An 18703-nucleotide genomic window follows, 5' to 3' on the forward strand; every position below is an offset into this window, starting at 1 on the left:
GTGACAGACAACAACAAAAAAATCTAATATTCAGAAAATGAGAATTGATTCTGCCGTCTGTAAGTCAAAACTGTTTTAAATGAAGTTAGTTAACAGCACACGTGTTCAAAGATCCGTCACAGCGAACAGCTTCAGTGGTGATGATTCACTCGTCAACCATTTCCTGTTTCAACAGGAAGTTCATCATGCAAAGACCTGAAGCCACGCCCCTTCCGGTTCCCCTCATGGGACCTTCTTTGATCAAACCTTTGTCTGGTAGTGACTGAAGAGAGACAAATCATTTATTGATCCTGTTGAACTGGGTCAGAATCTCACACAGGATGTTTGTCAGTTTGTTGTAAAAGTCAAACCTCAGTTAACTATACCGTCATCAACACGGCACCAGAACCAACATGGAACCAACTGGGTCAGAAAAGGTCGTGAACAAGGTGAACGTCACAATAAATCTGCTCATATTGACAACTGCAGTTCTGGTTCTGGTTCAGTTCTGTGAGCTGCTAATAACAAGAGCAGCTCTACAATGTTTAAGTCAGGAGACGACACTGTCGGCTGTGACGTCACCGACGACACTGTCGTCTTTATAGTTACGTGTTTTCACAGTGTATATTTCATTAGTTTGATGACAAACTGACAAACATCATGTGTGTGATTGATGACATCATTCAAACAGAATCAATACATTGTCTGTCTTAAATAAGTTCCATGAGGGAATCAGAAGGGGCGTGGCTTCAGCTCACCATGTTTCAATCGTCTTCTTCAACAGTGTCCAATGGTTATCGCCTGTTTCCATGGTAACAGCACAAACAGCTGGCGGCTGATGACGCAGCATGACTTCACTACAGTCTGCTAACAGCTCTGTGAGGCTCCACTGAGACATCTTGGTGCTTTGAGCTAAATGCTAACATTAGCATGCTAACATTCCAGAGACACAAAAGGAAATCAACCATTCATCCCCTGCTGAAAAAACCAGCATAGACCAGCACTAAAACCAGCACCAAAACACAACATATGCTGGTCTTGCTGGTGACCAGTCACTAGCAAGACCAGCATATGTTGTGTTTTGGTGCTGGTCTGTGCTGTTTTTTTCAGCAGGGTCCTGCCTGTCGGTGGTCCGTCATTAATCAATTACATGTCTGTAGATGAAGCAATCATAAGCAGTCACCTGTCAGGTGTTGATTTTAAGATTTTCCACTTCACAGCACTGCAAACTATCTAAACCAGGTCTGAGCTGGTTTGAGTGACCTCATCCTGAAGATCTGAGGCTGAAGCGTTTCACTAGCGTTAGCACAGTCTTGTAGCTCCAACATGTCTGATCTGTTTTATCTTCCTCGTTGGTGTTTTTATTCCATTTGGTCTTTGAACTGTCGGATGTTCTGATCACTTTGTAACCTTGTTCTTAAAGTGCTGTTTAAATAAAGTTTTGTATGATGTTGTCTGCAGGCGTCAGGTGTCACAGTGAACGATGAGGTCATCAGGGTGTTTAACGACATGAAAGTTAGGAAGTCTTCGACCCAAGATGAGGTGAGGAAGAGGAAGAAGGCGGTCCTGTTCTGTCTGAGCGAGGACAAGAAGAAGATCATTGTGGAGGAGGGGAAGCAGATCCTGGTGGGCGACATTGGGGAGACGGTGGAGGACCCCTACGCCTGCTTCGTCAGCCTCCTCCCCCCCAACGACTGCAGATACGGTCTGTACGACGCCACCTACGAGACCAAGGAGTCCAAGAAGGAGGACCTCGTCTTCATCTTCTGGTACGGCACTGATCCAGGACCAGTCTGAGGTCAGGGACCAGACCAGTTGTTGATCAGGGTCCAGAAGTTGATCAGGTTTCAGGTGTTCAGAGCAGGAGGTCCAGCTGGTGTTGCCATAGCAGCCGTCTTTAACAGCGATCGTCCTGATTGGTTAAAATGGTTCTGATGTTCTGACTGCTGTGTCGTCCTCAGGGCTCCAGAGGGCGCTCCACTGAAGAGCAAGATGATCTATGCCAGCTCTAAAGATGCCATCAAAAAGAAGTTTACAGGTGAGAGGCCATGCCACCTGCCAAGGTCAGAGGTCATGTCATCATTACAACCTTAAATAATAATTAATGGTTAGCTTAACTTGCTGTCTTAGCTGATTGTGTCATGTTGCTAACCACGCTGACATAAATGGAACATCTGTCGGGAGGTTCTCTGTGTGTTCTCTGATTGGTCGAGCTCAGGTGTGCGTAGCGGCTCAGGTGTGCGTAGCGGCTCAGGTGTGTGTCGGCTCAGGTGTGTGTCGGCTCAGGTGTGTGTCGGCTCAGGTGTGTGTCTCCCTGAGCCCTCTTTGACCTCAGGTCTGTCTCCTCAGGTATCAAACACGAGTGGCAGGTGAACGGGCTGGATGACATCCAGGACCGCGCAACGCTGGCTGAGAAGCTGGGCGGGAACGTGGTGGTGTCTCTGGAGGGCAAGCCGATGTGATGTCATTGCGGCGAGCCAAGCGGAGCCAAGCCAACCGCCGTGCCATCCGGACCGAAGCACCTGACCCCACCTGAACACCGCCGCTTCACTCAGCAGCTTGCTCTGTCTGTATCCATGTCCTGAAGGAGTTAGCGTCTTTAGGCCTCTTTGTTTTCTTTTTGTTCTTTTTGCTTTTTTTCAATATGAAGGAGATCTCATTAACATAATGATATGCAAACACCTCCCAGTTTGTTGCCACATGACTTCTGTTCACCTGGCAGAAAAATCGACACACTACCAAACCCCAGGAAGGTTGTCTCTCTCTCACAGCCAGAGTTTTGCCAAAAAGTCGATGTGAAGGAAGCAGCCACACGTGTCGGAGGCGAGCACCGCACTGCGAAGCTCCGCCTCCTGCAGCTTTTTACATATGACTTTATTTATTATTGTAAACTGTTGTTTCTTCTTCAGCATGTTCAACCAGGCAGACTTATTGTTAGACTATGCATCAGAGGAGAAGAAGAAGCCGATGATTACCCAGCACTTTTTGTTGAAACACTACAGGTCGAGACAGAACGTTAAATTCTCTGTTTGTCACCACGCTAACGTTTGTTTACCTCAGTTCTCATTCCTGTTGGACTCACCGTCATTCTAGCTGTTTGGTCGTCGCCTTACTTTCAGTTTGAATGTAAACGTCACACCAGTTAGTTAGAGTGCACTTTTATTTTGTAAAGAAACACTACAGGAAGCCGAAATTGACCCCAGCAGTGAGAGACGACCCCACAACAACAACAACAAGAACACGACGACATCTGGAGCCTTAAAGTGGAACGTTGTTTCTGAGATCACAGGAAGCCACTTTGCAATAAAAGCCTGTGGCAGATCTGACGCCTCCCGCCTCGTGTCTGCTTCCACCAATCACAGAGCGTCTTCACCTGCGGGTCCTCCACCTGCCGTCAGCCTCGCATCTTCTCTGGGGAACAGTGTTGGTTCTACGTTCTACACTGACCTTTAATCAGCAGGCAGACTGGAACGACCTCCGGGTGAAAACGTTCTGAGCACTGTAGAACCTGTGTGACACATGTACAGCTCTAGTAGTGTTACTGTGATCTGAGGAGAGCCACATTATAACAAACTGTGTTCTAATGTAGAACATGTGCGACATCCATAGAAACTAAAGTAAAACCTTGTCAGATCAGCTGAACCAGTGAGATGCCAGTAGAACACTGATAGATCCACAATAGCATATGTAATACCAGTATGTCCCCTGCAGAACCCTGTTAGAACCACAGCAAACTTGGTAGAACCTCATTAGAACCAGTACATTCTTGGTATAACCTCCAGTAGAACCTCATTAGAACCAGTACATTCTTTAGTATAAAGCTATGTCCTGTTTGAGTCCATCAGAACCTGATTTTAAAGGTCCCACGGGTTCTAAATGTGAAGAGTGTTCGTGAAACTAAATGATCTGTCTGTAAATTAAAGGGTTAATCTGATTTTCTGCTACCATCGTAAAGTCCTGACTTCCTACCTGCCTCCTGACTCTGACTGACTTCCTGCCTGCTTCCTGACTTCCTGTCTGACTCTTGACTTGCTGGCTGCATCCCAATCCAGGGGCTGCATCCTTCGAAGGACCCGGCCTTTGCGGCACTAACCCTTCCTGGTTGTGTCACCAGATGTTTTACCTTTACGTCACGATTTCTGCTGCCGAGGCCTGAAAGTGACGATCTACGCCACGCGATGTCGCCATTTTCTCTCTTTCTTTCTGCCTGCCTCATGACTTCCTAACTGACTTCCTGCCTGCTTCCTGACTTCTTGCCTGCCTCCTGTCTTCCTGCCTGCCTCCTGCCTCCTGCCTCCCTAACTGTCTTCCTGGCTGCCTCCTGACTTCCTGCCTGCCTTATGACTCCCTGACTGTCTTCCTGGCCGCCTCCTGACTTCCTGCCTGCCTTATGACTCCCTGACTGTCTTCCTGGCTGCCTCCTGACTTCCTGCCTGCCTTATGACTCCCTGACTGACTTCCTGCCTGCCTCCTGACTCCCTTACTGACTTTGTGGCTGCCTCCTGACTTCCTGCCTGCTTCCTGCCTTCCTCCTGACTGACTGCCTGCCTCATGACTTCCCAACTGTCTTCCGAGCGGCCTCCTGACTACCTTACTGACTTTGTAGCTGCCTCATGACTTCCTAACTAACTTCCTGCCTGCCTCATGACTTCCTAACTGTCATCCTGCCTGCCACCTGACTCCCTTACTGACTTCCTGCCTGCCTCCTGACTTTCTGTCTGACCCCTGACTTCCTGCCTGCCCCCTGACTTCCTGCCTGTCTCCTGACTTCCTGCCTGCCTTATGACCCCCTGACTGACTTCCTGCGTGCCCCCTGACTTCCTGCCTGCCTCCTGACCCCCTGACTGACTTCCTGCCTGCCCCCTGACTTCCTGCCTGCCTCCTGACCCCCTGACTGACTTCCTGCGTGCCCCCTTGACTTCCTGCCTGCCTCCTGACCACCTGACTGACTTCCTGCGTGCCCCCTGACTTCCTGCCTGCCTCCTGACCCCCTGACTGACTTCCTGCGTGCCCCCTTGACTTCCTGCCTGCCTCCTGACCACCTGACTGACTTCCTGCCTGCCTCCTGACCCCCTGACTGACTTCCTGCCTGCCTCCTGACTCCCTGACTGACTTCCTGCCTGCCTCCTGACCCCCTGACTGACTTCCTGCCTGCCTCCTGACTCCCTGACTGACTTCCTGCCTGCCTCCTGACCCCCTGACTGACTTCCTGCCTGCCTCCTGACCCCCTGACTGACTTCCTGCCTGCCTCCTGACCCCCTGACTGACTTCCTGCCTGCCTCCTGACCCCCTGACTGACTTCCTGTCTGTTGAGCAGCCTCAGCAGCTGAATGACTGGTACATTCCTGCCCTTAAAAGGTGTTGCAGTGTCGCAGTGTAGACCTGGTCAGGGACTCTGGTGTGAAACCAGGACCAGGTCCTGCTGCTGTCGGAAGGAGACCCGGCTGCTGTCGTCAGGTTTGAATGTGTTTTAAGTATAAAAGAGTGAAGCTGCTGTCACTGATCAACCTCAGAGAGTCTGATCCTGCTTCTATTTCTGGACCGCACGTGTTCCTGAGTCCAGTCAGAGTCCACAAAAGGCAAAACCCTGAACAGACGGACGGGCTGCTGCAGGGACCACGCACAACTACACACCCAGCTGCAGACGCACAACTACACACCCAGCTGCAGACGCACAACTACACACCCAGCTGCAGACGCACAACTACACACCCAGCTGCAGGGACCACGCACAACTACACACCCAGCTGCAGACGCACAACTACACACCCAGCTGCAGGGACCACGCACAACTACACACCCAGCTGCAGGGACCACGCACAACTACACACCCAGCTGCAGACGCACAACTACACACCCAGCTGCAGGGACCACGCACAACTACACACCCAGCTGCAGGGACCACGCACAACTACACACCCAGCTGCAGGGACCACGCACAACTACACACCCAGCTGCAGGGACCACGCACAACTACACACCCAGCTGCAGACGCACAACTACACACCCAGCTGCAGACGCACAACTACACACCCAGCTGCAGGGACCACGCACAACTACACCACCCAGCTGCAGACGCACAACTACACACCCAGCTGCAGGGACCACACACAACTACACACCCAGCTGCAGGGACCACGCACAACTACACACCCAGCTGCTGACGCACAACTACACACCCAGCTGCAGGCGCACAACTACACACCCAGCTGCAGGGACCACGCACAACTACACACCCAGCTGCAGGGACCACGCACAACTACACACCCTGCTGCAGGGACCACGCACAACTACACACCCAGCTGCAGACGCACAACTACACACCCAGCTGCAGACGCACAACTACACACCCAGCTGCAGACGCACAACTACACACCCAGCAGCTGCAGACGCACAACTTACCGCCCAGCTGCAGACGCACAAGTACACACCCAGCTGCAGACGCACAACTACACACCCAGCTGCAGACGCACAACTACACACCCAGCTGCAGACGCACAACTTACCGCCCAGCTGCAGACGCACAACTACACACCCAGCTGCAGACGCACAACTACACACCCAGCTGCAGGCGCACAACTACACACCTAGCAGCTGCAGACGCACAGCTACACACCCAGCTGCAGACGCACAACTACACACCCAGCTGCAGACGCACAACTACACACCCAGCTGCAGGCGCACAACTACACACCCAGCTGCAGACGCACAACTACACACCCAGCTGCAGGCGCACAACTACACACCCAGCTGCAGACGCACAACTACACACCCAGCTGCAGGCGCACAACTACACACCCAGCTGCAGGCGCACAACTACACACCCAGCTGCAGGCGCACAACTACACACCCAGCTGCAGACGCACAACTACACACCCAGCTGCAGGGACCACGCACAACTACACACCCAGCTGCAGACGCACAACTACACACCCAGCTGCAGGCGCACAACTACACACCCAGCTGCAGGCGCACAACTACACACCCAGCAGCTGCAGGCGCACAACTACACACCCAGCAGCTGCAGACGCACAACTACACACCCAGCAGCTGCAGACGCACAACTACACACCCAGCTGCAGACGCACAACTACACACCCAGCTGCAGGCGCACAACTACATACCCAGCTGAAGACGCACAACTACACACCCAGCTGCAGACCCACAAACATGTCAAACATTCGGTTCAGTCTGAATGTATTTTGTCTAATTATTAAAAAACAGATGAATGAACAGATGATAATCACCGTCTGTCACTGGTGGAAAGTAACTAAGTACAAGTATTTCTGAGAGAACTGGTGTACGTTTCACTTCACTACATGTATGGATTACTCTGGTTACTTTGCAGATAGATGATTAATAGTTGCAAATGAATCTACCAGCTGTGACATTAAACTAGTTAACACATGAAAGCATCAGTACTCATGATATAATAATATTTATACGAGTACTATTACTTTTGGTACTGTAAGTACAGTTGGATTGGTATACTTTTACCCCCGGCTGTATTCGCACTGCAGCGTTTGTGTGTCACTTTGGTTTGCAGCTCAGGTTTCTTCTGTCAGTGCAGTGAAGACACACAGAGCAGTAAACACATACAGATGTTTAAATTAATAAATACTAAAGAACAGAAACTCTCTGATGTGTTTCAGTGATGTAATGAATGTGAAGATGATTCATTACCCAGAATCCCTCAGGTGAGTCAGGCCTGTGTCCTCCTGCTGGTCACTGAGCTGAACTGCAGTTTCAAGCATCATCAGTATTAAACATGGAATAACTAATAACATTCAAGGTAAGTGAAGAGCAAATGCAAAAACATTTTATTTATATTTCCATTTCATCTTCTCTTGTCTTACTTCATGAACGTTCACTCACTTACAGTTTTAATTATCTTATTACATTTTAATTGAGCTTTTCCAGATTAATTATGACCCGATCAATCCAGCAGTGTGTCGAGGTGAAAGTCTTTTTAATTTTCTCTCTTTTGGCTTTCTGTTTGGACTTTTACCAAATATATCTTCAACAGAGGCTACAGTTATTATTGGAGGTGAGACTTTCTTTATGCATGCTGATCCTTTTATTCAGTCAAAGTTCCAATACAACAGAGTAAAAATACTCCATTACAAATCCTACAATCAAAATGCTAATCACGCATTTGTCCTGCAGAAAGATGCGAGTGAGTTCCGTCACGATATCAGATTAACTTCAGGATTATCTTGGCCAAAACAATAACTGATAGTGAGATCCACAGAAAAAAAGAAAAAGATTAATACGCGTCACTCAGAGATCTTTCACAATGTCCTCAGTTCAGATCAATGATCACCAGAATTATCTTTATCTTTTTCATATTTTTACTGTAACTTTGTGTTTCTTTCGTCTGGTGATGAAATCATGTGAGTGTTTTATGTTCTTGTTGTGATGTTGGAAGAAATACTCAGAAATACTTTTCCTTCAGTTACATTTTAAAGTCACTCTCCGTTACATTACTCGGACAGTTACTCTTCTTCTAGTTCTTTTTAATTTGAGTCTGAACTCGGCCCTGCCGTGGTGACGTCACAGCACTTCCTGTCTCCACCCGTTCGCAGCCATGATGGTGGGTTTATGTCTTTTCTCCGCTCTCACTCTTGTTTTTGTACCGTCTGAACGCTCGGTACCGGACTCCGCCGGGCCCCGGGGAGCCTCCGGGTCTCCGCCGGGTGTCGTGTCGCTGTGTCCCGGTCAGTGAGCGGGCGGTGTGAGGGTGAACTAACGGCTCTGTGCTCTCTGTCTCCGCAGCAGGAAGGGCTGGACGACGGACCCGACTTCCTCTCCGAGGAGGACCGGGGAGTGAGTGCCTACTGTCTCACCTGTCAGCCTGTCTGTCTGTGTCTCACCTGTCAGCCTGTCTGTCTGTGTCTCACCTGTCAGCCTGTCTGTCTGTGTCTCACCTGTCAGCCTGTGTGACCGGACTGGCTCCGGGTTTTGTTTGGCTCGACTAAACAATCTACCTAGCATTAGCTCTGGTTGTCTAGCCTGGTTAGCAGTGTATGCTAACGTTAGCTTAATGCTAACAGGCTAAGTGTGTGTGTGTGTGTGTGTGTGTGTCTGTCTGTGTGTGTCTGTTTGTGTGTGTCTGTTTGTGTGTGTGTGTGTGTTTGGGCTCCAAACAGCTGCAGGCCGTTAGCTTCAGCGGCGAACTGAGCTAACCTTGCTAACAGATGTAGCAACCAGCTAACGTTTCAGATCATTAAGGTGGTGTTAATCAGCTGCTTAACGTCAGGCAGTCACATGAGACACACACACACACACACACACACACACACACACACACACACACACACACACAGTGATTGTAATTGGCTAATTTTCTTCAGTCCGGAGTAAAAAGAACAGAGTGAGACCTCCCTCCTCTCTACCAGGAAACCACTGTGTTTCTGGTTCTGGTGCTCAGCTCCAGTGTGTTCTGTGTTCCGACTGTTCTGCTTGTTGTGTGTTCATGATGAGGTCATGTGATGATCATTAGCAGTTTCTGACTGAGAACAGACTGAAACATCTGTTGATGTCTATCTATCTATCTATCTATCTATCTAACTTGAATAGAGATGAAATGTGTTGATGATGTCATCATTACAGTCTGACCACTATGTAAACGGGCGTCAGAGCCTGGAGCTGTTCCCGGAGGTCAGGGCACCTCCGCTACGTACCGTCACAACAACAGGTCACACACGGCAGGCGCTGAAATGCTAACATTATTAGCTCTTTAGTGGTCATGTGAGCTCAGTTACTCTCTTGGTCACGTGACCAACAGAGACATGTTCAGACATGTGACAGAACATTTCACATCAGAATCCCTAGACACACTCGCGTCTCGATCCAGTCCAACCAGATTAAAGGAGCATTATATAGTTCTACAAAGAGAAGAGAAAGATCTTCACTGACTGAAACAAACTCAATGAACACACTCTCAGACTGGTGGAAGTTCACCTCCATCAGTTCATCCCGAGGGCTTTTTATGACAACACACATTAAAACCTCGTCCCATCCCAGATCAGGTACCAGGCCCGGTCCACACAGTGTTTGTTTCAGGAGGTAGAGCAGTGTCAGTTTGGACACAGGGCCCAAAATATCTTAAGGCTTTAAGATTCAGATGCTATCAGCCTGTTTTCTTCCATCCTGGAGCAGAATCAAACAGAACCGGTCTTATTTCACTACCTCTGGACTGAAACCATCCTGCTGACGTGTTCAAGCGTATGTTCACTCAGTCAGTTCATCACGCTGAAGAGTTTCATTCACATGATATGAGTCGTAGCAGGTGTAGTCGCTCAGTGGGATGCAGGTGATGTGACGGTCAGTGGTGTGGTGCATGATGGGATATGTGTGCCTGTGTGTGTCATCCTGCAGCCCCGGGCCGTGAATGTGGACCTGCAGACGGACGCCACGTTGCAGGTGGACATCTCTGACGCTCTGAGTGAGAGAGACAAGGTCAAGTTCACCGTCCACACCAAGGTCAGACTCTTCGCCGCCTCTGAGGGCTGGATATGGAGTAACTCATGTAATAATTACTGTAATAGATACAGGTGTAAACACAGTGTCAGGATCCTCCAGCTCCACCACTGGACTCTGAAACATTTGATTTTCAGCTCTGGTCGCTCGACTTGATCCTGGAGTTCAAATCATATTCACCAGAAATAAACAACAAACACAGAGTCAACAAACACAGAGTCAACAATAAACAGCAAATAACAAACAATAAACAACAAACACAGAGTCAACAATAAACAGAGTCCACAAACAACAAACAGAGTCAACAATAAATAACAAACACAGAGTCCACAAACAACAGAGTCAACAATAAATAACAAACACAGAGTCAACAAACACAGAGTCAACAATAAACAGCAAATAACAAACAATAAACAACAAACACAGAGTCAACAATAAACAACAGAGTCCACAAACAACAAACAGAGTCAACAATAAATAACAAACACAGAGTCAACAAACACAAAGTCAACAATAAACAGCAAATAACAAACAATAAACAACAAACACAGAGTCAACAATAAACAACAGAGTCCACAAACAACAGAGTCAACAATAAATAACAAACACCGAGTCAACAATAAACAGCAAACACAGAGTCAACAAACAGAGTCAACAATAAACAGCAAATAATAAACAACAAACACAGAGTCAACAATAAACAACAGAGTCAACAATGAATAACACACAGAGTCAACAATACACAACAAACAGAGTCAACAATAAACAACAGAGTCCACAAACAACAAACAGAGTCAACAATAAACAACAGAGTCAACAATACACAACAAACACAGAGTCATCAATAAACAGCAAATAATAAACAACAAACAGTCAACAATAAACAACAAACACAGAGTCAACAGAGTCAACAATAAACAGCAAATGACAAACAATAAACAACAAACAGAGTCAACAATAAACAACAAACACAGAGTCAACAGAGTCATCAATAAACAGCAAATAACAAACAATAAACAACAAACACAGAGTCAACAATAAACAACAAAACAGTCAACAACAAACACAGAGTCAACAATAAACAACAAAACAGTCAACAACAGAGTCAACAATACACAACAAACACAGAGTCAACAACAAACACAGAGTCAACAACAACAAACACAGAGTCAACAATACACAACAAACACAGAGTCAACAATAAACAACAAACACAGAGTCAACAATAAACAACAAACACAGAGTCAACAACAACAAACAGAGTCAACAAAACACAACAAACACAGAGTCAACAATAAACAACAAACACAGAGTCAACAATAAACAACAAACACAGAGTCAACAATAAACAACAGAGTCAACAACAAACACAGAGTCAACAATAAACAGCAAATAACAAACAATAAAAAACAGAGTCAACAATAAACAACAGAGTCATCAATAAACAGCAAATAACAAACAATAAACAACAAACACAGAGTCAACAATAAACAACAAACACAGAGTCAACAATACACAACAAACACAGGTGGCGCTGTTTAGCTCAGTTGGTAGAGCAGGCGTCCCATGTGCCGAGGCTCTCCAGCGGACCTGGGTTCGACTCCCGGCCCGGGTCCCTTTGCTGCGTGTTACTCCCCCTCTCTCTCTCCCTGTTTCCTGTCATATCTTCAGCTGTACTATCAATAAAGCCATAAAAAGGCCAAAAAAAAACTTAAAAAAAAAAACAAATCATTAAAAAAAATAATAATAATAACAAACACAGAGTCAACAATACAGAACAAATGCAGTCAAAAATAAACAACAGAGTCAACAATAAACAACAAAAGATAGAAATTCAGTTTCTGTAATCTGTCCAGAGTGAACCCTCCTCACCTCACAAACAAATCAATAAATGATCTCTGAAGAAGAAAATAAACCAACATGGATTCTCAATTCAGAAACAATTCCTGACATCGGTTGACAGTTTACAGGTCTCTGCTCAGTGTTTTAATTTGACAGTACATGAGTCAGCTGATGTGGTGATGTCACTTCCTGTCTCCACAGAGCACGCTCCCTAACTTTAAGCAGAACGAGTTCTCGGTGGTCCGACAGCATGAAGAGTTCATCTGGCTGCACGACTCGTTCGTCGAGAACGAAGACTACGCAGGATACATCGTAATGACCTCACACGCACGCACGCACACATGCACACGCACACACGCAGGTGTTGTTGTTGATGTTGTTGTTGTTTAGATCCCGCCCGCTCCCCCCAGACCAGACTTTGATGCGTCCCGAGAGAAGCTGCAGAAGCTGGGGGAGGGAGAAGGATCCATGACCAAGGAGGAGTTCACCAAGATGAAGCAGGAGCTAGAGGCGTGAGTCACTCCCCAGTAACTTATTAACGAGTTACCTGCTAATTTCCACCTGTGTCCCGTGCTGACCGCCATGTTTCCTCTCTCAGAGAGTACCTCGCCATCTTTAAGAAGACTGTCGCCATGCACGAGGTCTTCCTGTGTCGTGTGGCGGCTCATCCTGTCCTCAGGAAGGACCTCAACTTCCATGTCTTCCTGGAGTACAACCAGGACGTGAGTCACCTGACCCCGCCTCACACACCTGACCCCGCCTGACCCCGCCTCACACACCTGACCCCGCCTCACACACCTGACCCCGCCTCACACACCTGACGACGCCTCACACACCTGACCCCGCCTCACACACCTGACCCCGCCTCACACACCTGACCCCGCCTCACACACCTGACCCCGCCTCACACACCTGACCCCGCCTCACACACCTGACCCCGCCTCACACACCTGACCACACCTGACCCCGCCTCACACACCTGACCCCGCCTCACACACCTGACCACGCCTCACACACCTGACCACGCCTCACACACCTGACCCCGCCTCACACACCTGACCCCGCCTCACACACCTGACCCCGCCTCACACACCTGACCCCGCCTCACACACCTACCCGACTCACACACCTGACACACCTGACCCCGCCTCACACACCTGACCCCGCCTCACACACCTGACCCCGCCTCACACACCTGACCCCGCCTCACACACCTGACCACACCTGACCCCGCCTACCACACCTGACCCCGCCTCACACACCTGACCACGCCTCACACACCTGACACACCTGACCCCGCCTCACACACCTGACCCCGCCTCACACACCTGACCCCGCCTCACACACCTGACCCCGCCTCACACACCTGACCCCGCCTCACACACCTGACCACACCTGACCCCCGCCTCACACACCTGACCCCGCCCTCACACACCTGACCACGCCTCACACACCTGACCCCGCCTCACACACCTGACCCCGCCTCACACACCTGACCCCGCCTCACACACCTGACCCCGCCTCACACACCTGACCCCGCCTCACACACCTGACACACCTGACCCCGCCTCACACACCTGACCCCGCCTCACACACCTGACCACACCTGACCCCGCCTCACACACCTGACCACACCTGACCCCGCCTGACACACCTGACCCCGCCTGACACACCTGACCCCGCCTCACACACCTGACCCCGCCTCACACACCTGACCCCGCCTCACACACCTGACCCCGCCTCACACACCTGACCCCGCCTCACACACCTGACCCCGCCTCACACACCTGACCACGCCTCACACACCTGACCCCCGCCTCACACACCTGACCCCGCCTCACACACCTGACCCCGCCTCACACACCTGACCCCGCCTCACACACCTGACCCCGCCTCACACACCTGACCCCGCCTCACACACCTGACCACGCCTCACACACCTGACCACGCCTCATACACCTGAGTATAAACATGTTAAGAGTCAAGACTGACAGGAAGTGATGTCATAGTTTCTTTAGTGCAGCCCAGCTAAAACAAAATAGGGGCCTGTTGTCGTCATCATCACTTCTGACAGCAGACAGACGTCTTCAGATGTGGTGTTGTTGCTGCTGTTGTGAACTTTGACCTGTGTGTGTGTGTGTGTGTGTGTGTGTGTGTCAGCTGAGTGTACGAGGGAAGAACAAGAAGGAGAAACTGGAGGACTTCTTCAAGAATGTGGTGAAGTCAGCCGACGGCGTCCTGGTGGCCGGAGTCAAGGTGACACTACTGAGAATCACACCTGTCTCACACCTGTCTCACACCTGTCTCACACCTGTCACACACCTGTCACACACCTGTCCATCTGTGTTTCAGGATGTGGATGACTTCTTTGAGCACGAGAAGACGTTTCTGTTAGAATATCACAACAGAGTCAAAGATGCTTCGGCCAAATCTGACAGAATGATCCGTTCACATAAAAGTAAGAACCAGCTTCACTTTAGAACAGAAACACAGCAGGTGAGCTGTTCACCTGACAGGAAGTCTGACTGTGTAGGTGCATCATGGGAAATGTAGGAGCCAGTTCTCTATGATGTCTCCGCCTGAGCTGCTCAGATTTATTTACATTTGCTTTATATTAAAATGTGTTTAAGACGTGTGTGTGTGTGTGTGTGTGTGTGTGTGTGTGTGTGTGTCAGACGCTGCTGATGACATCAACAGAATCGCCTCGTCTCTCTACTCATTAGGAACACAGGACTCCACAGACGTCTGCAAGTATGAACACACACACGTCTGAGTCGTCAGTGATGTCACTGTGACGTGACCACTGTTTGTTAATGTCACCTGCTGTGTCTCAGTTCAGGGTCTGCATCCTCTGAAGGACTCGGCCTTTGTGGTGTGTGAAGGCGAGTCCTTCAGAGAGACCTTGTTAACCTCGTCAGCCGTTGTTAAATGTGACGGTCTAGCCTTTGGAGCATTTCCTGGTTGTGTCACCAGATGTTTTACCCTTACGTCACCATTTCTGCTGCCCAGGCCCGCGAAAGTGACGATCTACACCACGCGATGTCGCCATTTTCTCTCTTTCATTCTTCTTTTTCGGGTTTGCAAAGAATCTTGGGATATGTGAGGCCACGAAGGATCGTAGCGGTGCATCCTCCAGAAACAGGGAGAAGAAGGAGCATCTGGAGGAGCTTCAGACTGGGACAGCCTTCATGTGTTGCTCCTCTGAAGGATGCACACCTGAACTGAGACACAGCAACTGTGCTGATATCACCTCCTGCTGATGATGCGTTTCCTGTCTGTTGTCTCTCAGGTTCTTTCTGAAAGTGTCGGAGCTGTTTGAGAAGACGAGGGTACGTCTGAGGTCACGTGACCAAACTCCTGTTTCTGTGTGTGTGTGTTAGTTACAGGTGATTGCGGCTCTTGTGTTGTTGTTGTGTTGACCTCTGTGTGTGTGTGTGTGTGTGTGTGTTACAGAAGATTGAGGCTCGTGTGGCAGCAGATGAAGACCTAAAACTGGCCGACCTGCTCAAATATTACCTGAGAGAGTCTCAGGCTGCGAAGGTCAGACTCCTTTGATGGTGTTCAGAACAGCAACATGTGGGTCCGTCCCTACAAACAGTCTGACTTCCTGGCTGTGGCTCGTTGGTTCATACTGCAGAGGTTTAAATATAAAATCAGACCAACAGGAGGAAACACTGCATCTGTTTCTACCATTAAATGTGAAAATGTTCTGCTGAGGACCGAACAGGTATCAATACTTATAGACTCAAACAACTGAAAATAATCAGTAGTCTGTTGTGTTCAGGACCTGCTGTACCGGAGGAGCCGGTCTCTGGTGGACTACGAGAATGCTAACAAGGCTCTGGATAAAGCTCGAGCCAAGAACAGAGACGTCCTGCAGGCCGAGACCAGCCAGCAGCTCTGCTGCCACAAGTTTGAGAAGATCTCCGAGTCTGCCAAGCAAGGTCAGCACGCCACTCTGCAGGTCATTGAGTCGGTCTTTAACAGCATCAGATCCTCAGTGAGCCTCAGTGATCACAGGAGGACACATGAGAGCAGCTACAGGCAGCTGCTGGAGGGTTTTCTCTGTGACGGTTGATTGAGTCAGCAGCCCTTTTTACACAGCGTCTCCGCATCATCTCTGCAGCGGTGGTTCGCCAATTCTCTGCTGTGTAATTCACACAGAAAGCCGGCGCTTCGGCTCCTAAAGAGGCATGACGGTGTTTCCCAAGTGTTCCCCCTGTCAATCTAAACCCGCGGACAGTTTATAATCATATGGATGCTGTTATAATGTGTAGTGATTAAGATCCTAACCCACCAAACATCCTGGAAAGTGACGGAGTTACATTTTTCGTGCTAAATTACATAATTACTAGGGCTGTCAAAGTAAACGCGTTAACTCGTTAACGCAACATCCTCTTAACGCCGTTAATTTTTTTAACGCGCGATTAATGCTCGGTATTAAAAAAAAAAGAAACGCGCATTGTTTGATTTACGGCCATCGGTGGCACCTGTAGTCTTGATCCAGAGAGCGGCAGAAGAATAAGAAAGGGAATCAGAAGAAGAAGAAGCAGGGTTGGCGTTCGGGAAAAACACGGTGGACTGAAAAGCGAAAGTGAAAGTAAATGGAGAAAGGACTTATGAACGTCAAATTTACTTCAAAACACTGCCAGATGGTTCAGTCCATAGGACAAAAGTTATCTGCACGTACTGTCGACATGAAATGAGTTACCACTGAAGTACGTCGAGTCTCAGATATCATTTACAAGCCAAACACACGGCAGATGTAGAGAGCCCACCCCCCCCCCCCCCCCCCCCCCCCCCTCGCCATAAGCAGACATCACCATGTTTTGATCCCATTTAGTGTGAGGGGATATTTTTTGAGCCTTTTATTTTCCTGCATGATTTGAAGTGTTGAATAAACATTTTCATAAAGCAAACATATTTGCCCTTTCTTATGTTGTCAGACAAAAGGTGATTAATCGCGATTAAAAAAATGAATCGTTTGACAGCCCTAGTAATTACATAATCACCATCAGTGAACAGGACGCTGTCTGACTCTCTCGCGGGGACGGAGGCTGTTTTCTGGGGGAAAGTTCCCTGAAGTCTCGGTCAGGAGAGCTGACGGTCGCAGTGATTTATTTTCATCACAAACACTCGGTGAGTTAAAGTCTTTGTAAAGCCAAAATAAATTTGTGTTATGAGTTTGTCACACCACAGAAACATGCGTCATTGACCACTGAGCCAAATTTGAAAGATAAAAAAAATTGCCAAGTATATATAAAATTAGGTCTCAAAATCATGGAAAAACAAGCACTTCTCTCTGCTGTGAAACACTGGGGGCGTGTCAGTTAGAGGCACTGGGGCCACGCCCACATGGGGGAGGAGCCTCCTCCATGTTCTGTACAAGGACGTAACCTACAGTAACAATGGAAGCTAGCACCATCATCGGACAGACCCAGCCCGACCTGTTTGGACCATCAGAGCCAGAAACTGACTCTGAGTCAGACACTGATAGTGCTCAGCCTCGTTCCTCACAGTCCATGTTTTACATTACACACAAACGTAAAACCCCAGTCTACATAGAATTCCTTGTCATAGCTATATTGGTGCACATAAAATATTACCTGTAGATTATCATTGTGCTGTCAGATGGACTCTGCTCAGGGAATGAGGCCAAATCATGTCATGATTAAATGCAGTAACATTTGCTAACATTACATGACAGGATGCACGATGTAAAATCACTTTCAGGATTTGCACCTTCAGCAAAATGCATTTAATTGCCCAAATGTACAATATTTATAACATACATAAGCACACACTTACACTTAGAGCTTAGATCTGGCCCCACAAAAAAAAGCCAGACCGACCCGAGCCGAGCCGAGCCGACCCGAGCAGTGATGCCGGTAACGCTTTACTCTAATCTGACTACTTTTTCAGTGAGGAGTAATCTAACGCAGTAATATTACAGCGTAAGATAAGTATATATAAAAGTAAACACATTTATGACCTGTTTAATGTGTCTAGAAGAAAATGGCTGATTTTGCTTTACACAGACTTTAAAGGGAGAGGAGGGTGCGGAGAATTGGTGCAGGATCTCCACATGCAAACGGCAGTGTGAATGGAGCTACTATTCTCACCTGTGACATACTGGTTTAACTCTGTCTTATAAACACTTCAGAGTTGTTGGTTAGATTGCAGAGGAAGATGACAGCAGGTGAGACTGTCCTGACACTTAATCCTGATCAGTGATCAGCTCTGATTGTGTTTGTGTTTTAACCTCAGAGCTCATCGACTTCAAGACGAGACGAGTGGCAGCGTTCAGGAAGAACCTGGTGGAGCTGGCAGAGCTGGAGCTCAAACACGCCAAGGTAAAAGGCCTGGTTACTGTACGGTCACGTTGATCAGTAATCACTGT

General features: G+C 48.4%; 2 protein-coding genes across 3 annotated transcripts in view; both read left to right on the plus strand.

Moving 5' to 3' along the window:
- cfl2 (cofilin 2 (muscle)) overlaps window positions 1–3305 on the plus strand; it is a 6368-nt gene extending 3063 nt beyond the window's left edge. The window contains exons 2-4 of the mRNA XM_030391848.1: window positions 1441–1748; window positions 1941–2017; window positions 2329–3305. Coding sequence (XP_030247708.1) covers window positions 1441–1748; window positions 1941–2017; window positions 2329–2441 — 498 coding nt within the window. The 3' untranslated portion in view covers window positions 2442–3305. The remainder of the gene's footprint in view (window positions 1–1440; window positions 1749–1940; window positions 2018–2328) is intronic.
- A 5198-nt stretch (window positions 3306–8503) lies between these two features.
- On the plus strand, window positions 8504–18697 carry snx6 (sorting nexin 6). Of its 2 annotated transcripts, none has more exons than XM_030443029.1 (13): window positions 8504–8572; window positions 8755–8805; window positions 10360–10464; window positions 12505–12615; window positions 12694–12815; window positions 12902–13025; window positions 14464–14559; window positions 14656–14761; window positions 14979–15054; window positions 15593–15632; window positions 15757–15843; window positions 16088–16247; window positions 18571–18697. In XM_030443029.1, exons 1-13 carry the CDS (start codon window positions 8567–8569, stop codon window positions 18687–18689), a joined length of 1203 nt encoding a protein of 400 aa, XP_030298889.1. In that variant the 5' UTR covers window positions 8504–8566; the 3' UTR covers window positions 18690–18697. The 2 variants fall into 2 exon arrangements, with proteins under 2 accessions (XP_030298889.1, XP_030298890.1); XM_030443030.1 differs by having other exon boundaries at window positions 8523–8572; window positions 8758–8805.
- The last annotated feature ends 6 nt before the right edge of the window (window positions 18698–18703 follow it).

Source organism: Sparus aurata, chromosome 16 (assembly GCF_900880675.1).
Source record: "Sparus aurata chromosome 16, fSpaAur1.1, whole genome shotgun sequence".
Classification (NCBI taxonomy): Eukaryota; Metazoa; Chordata; class Actinopteri; order Spariformes; family Sparidae; genus Sparus; species Sparus aurata.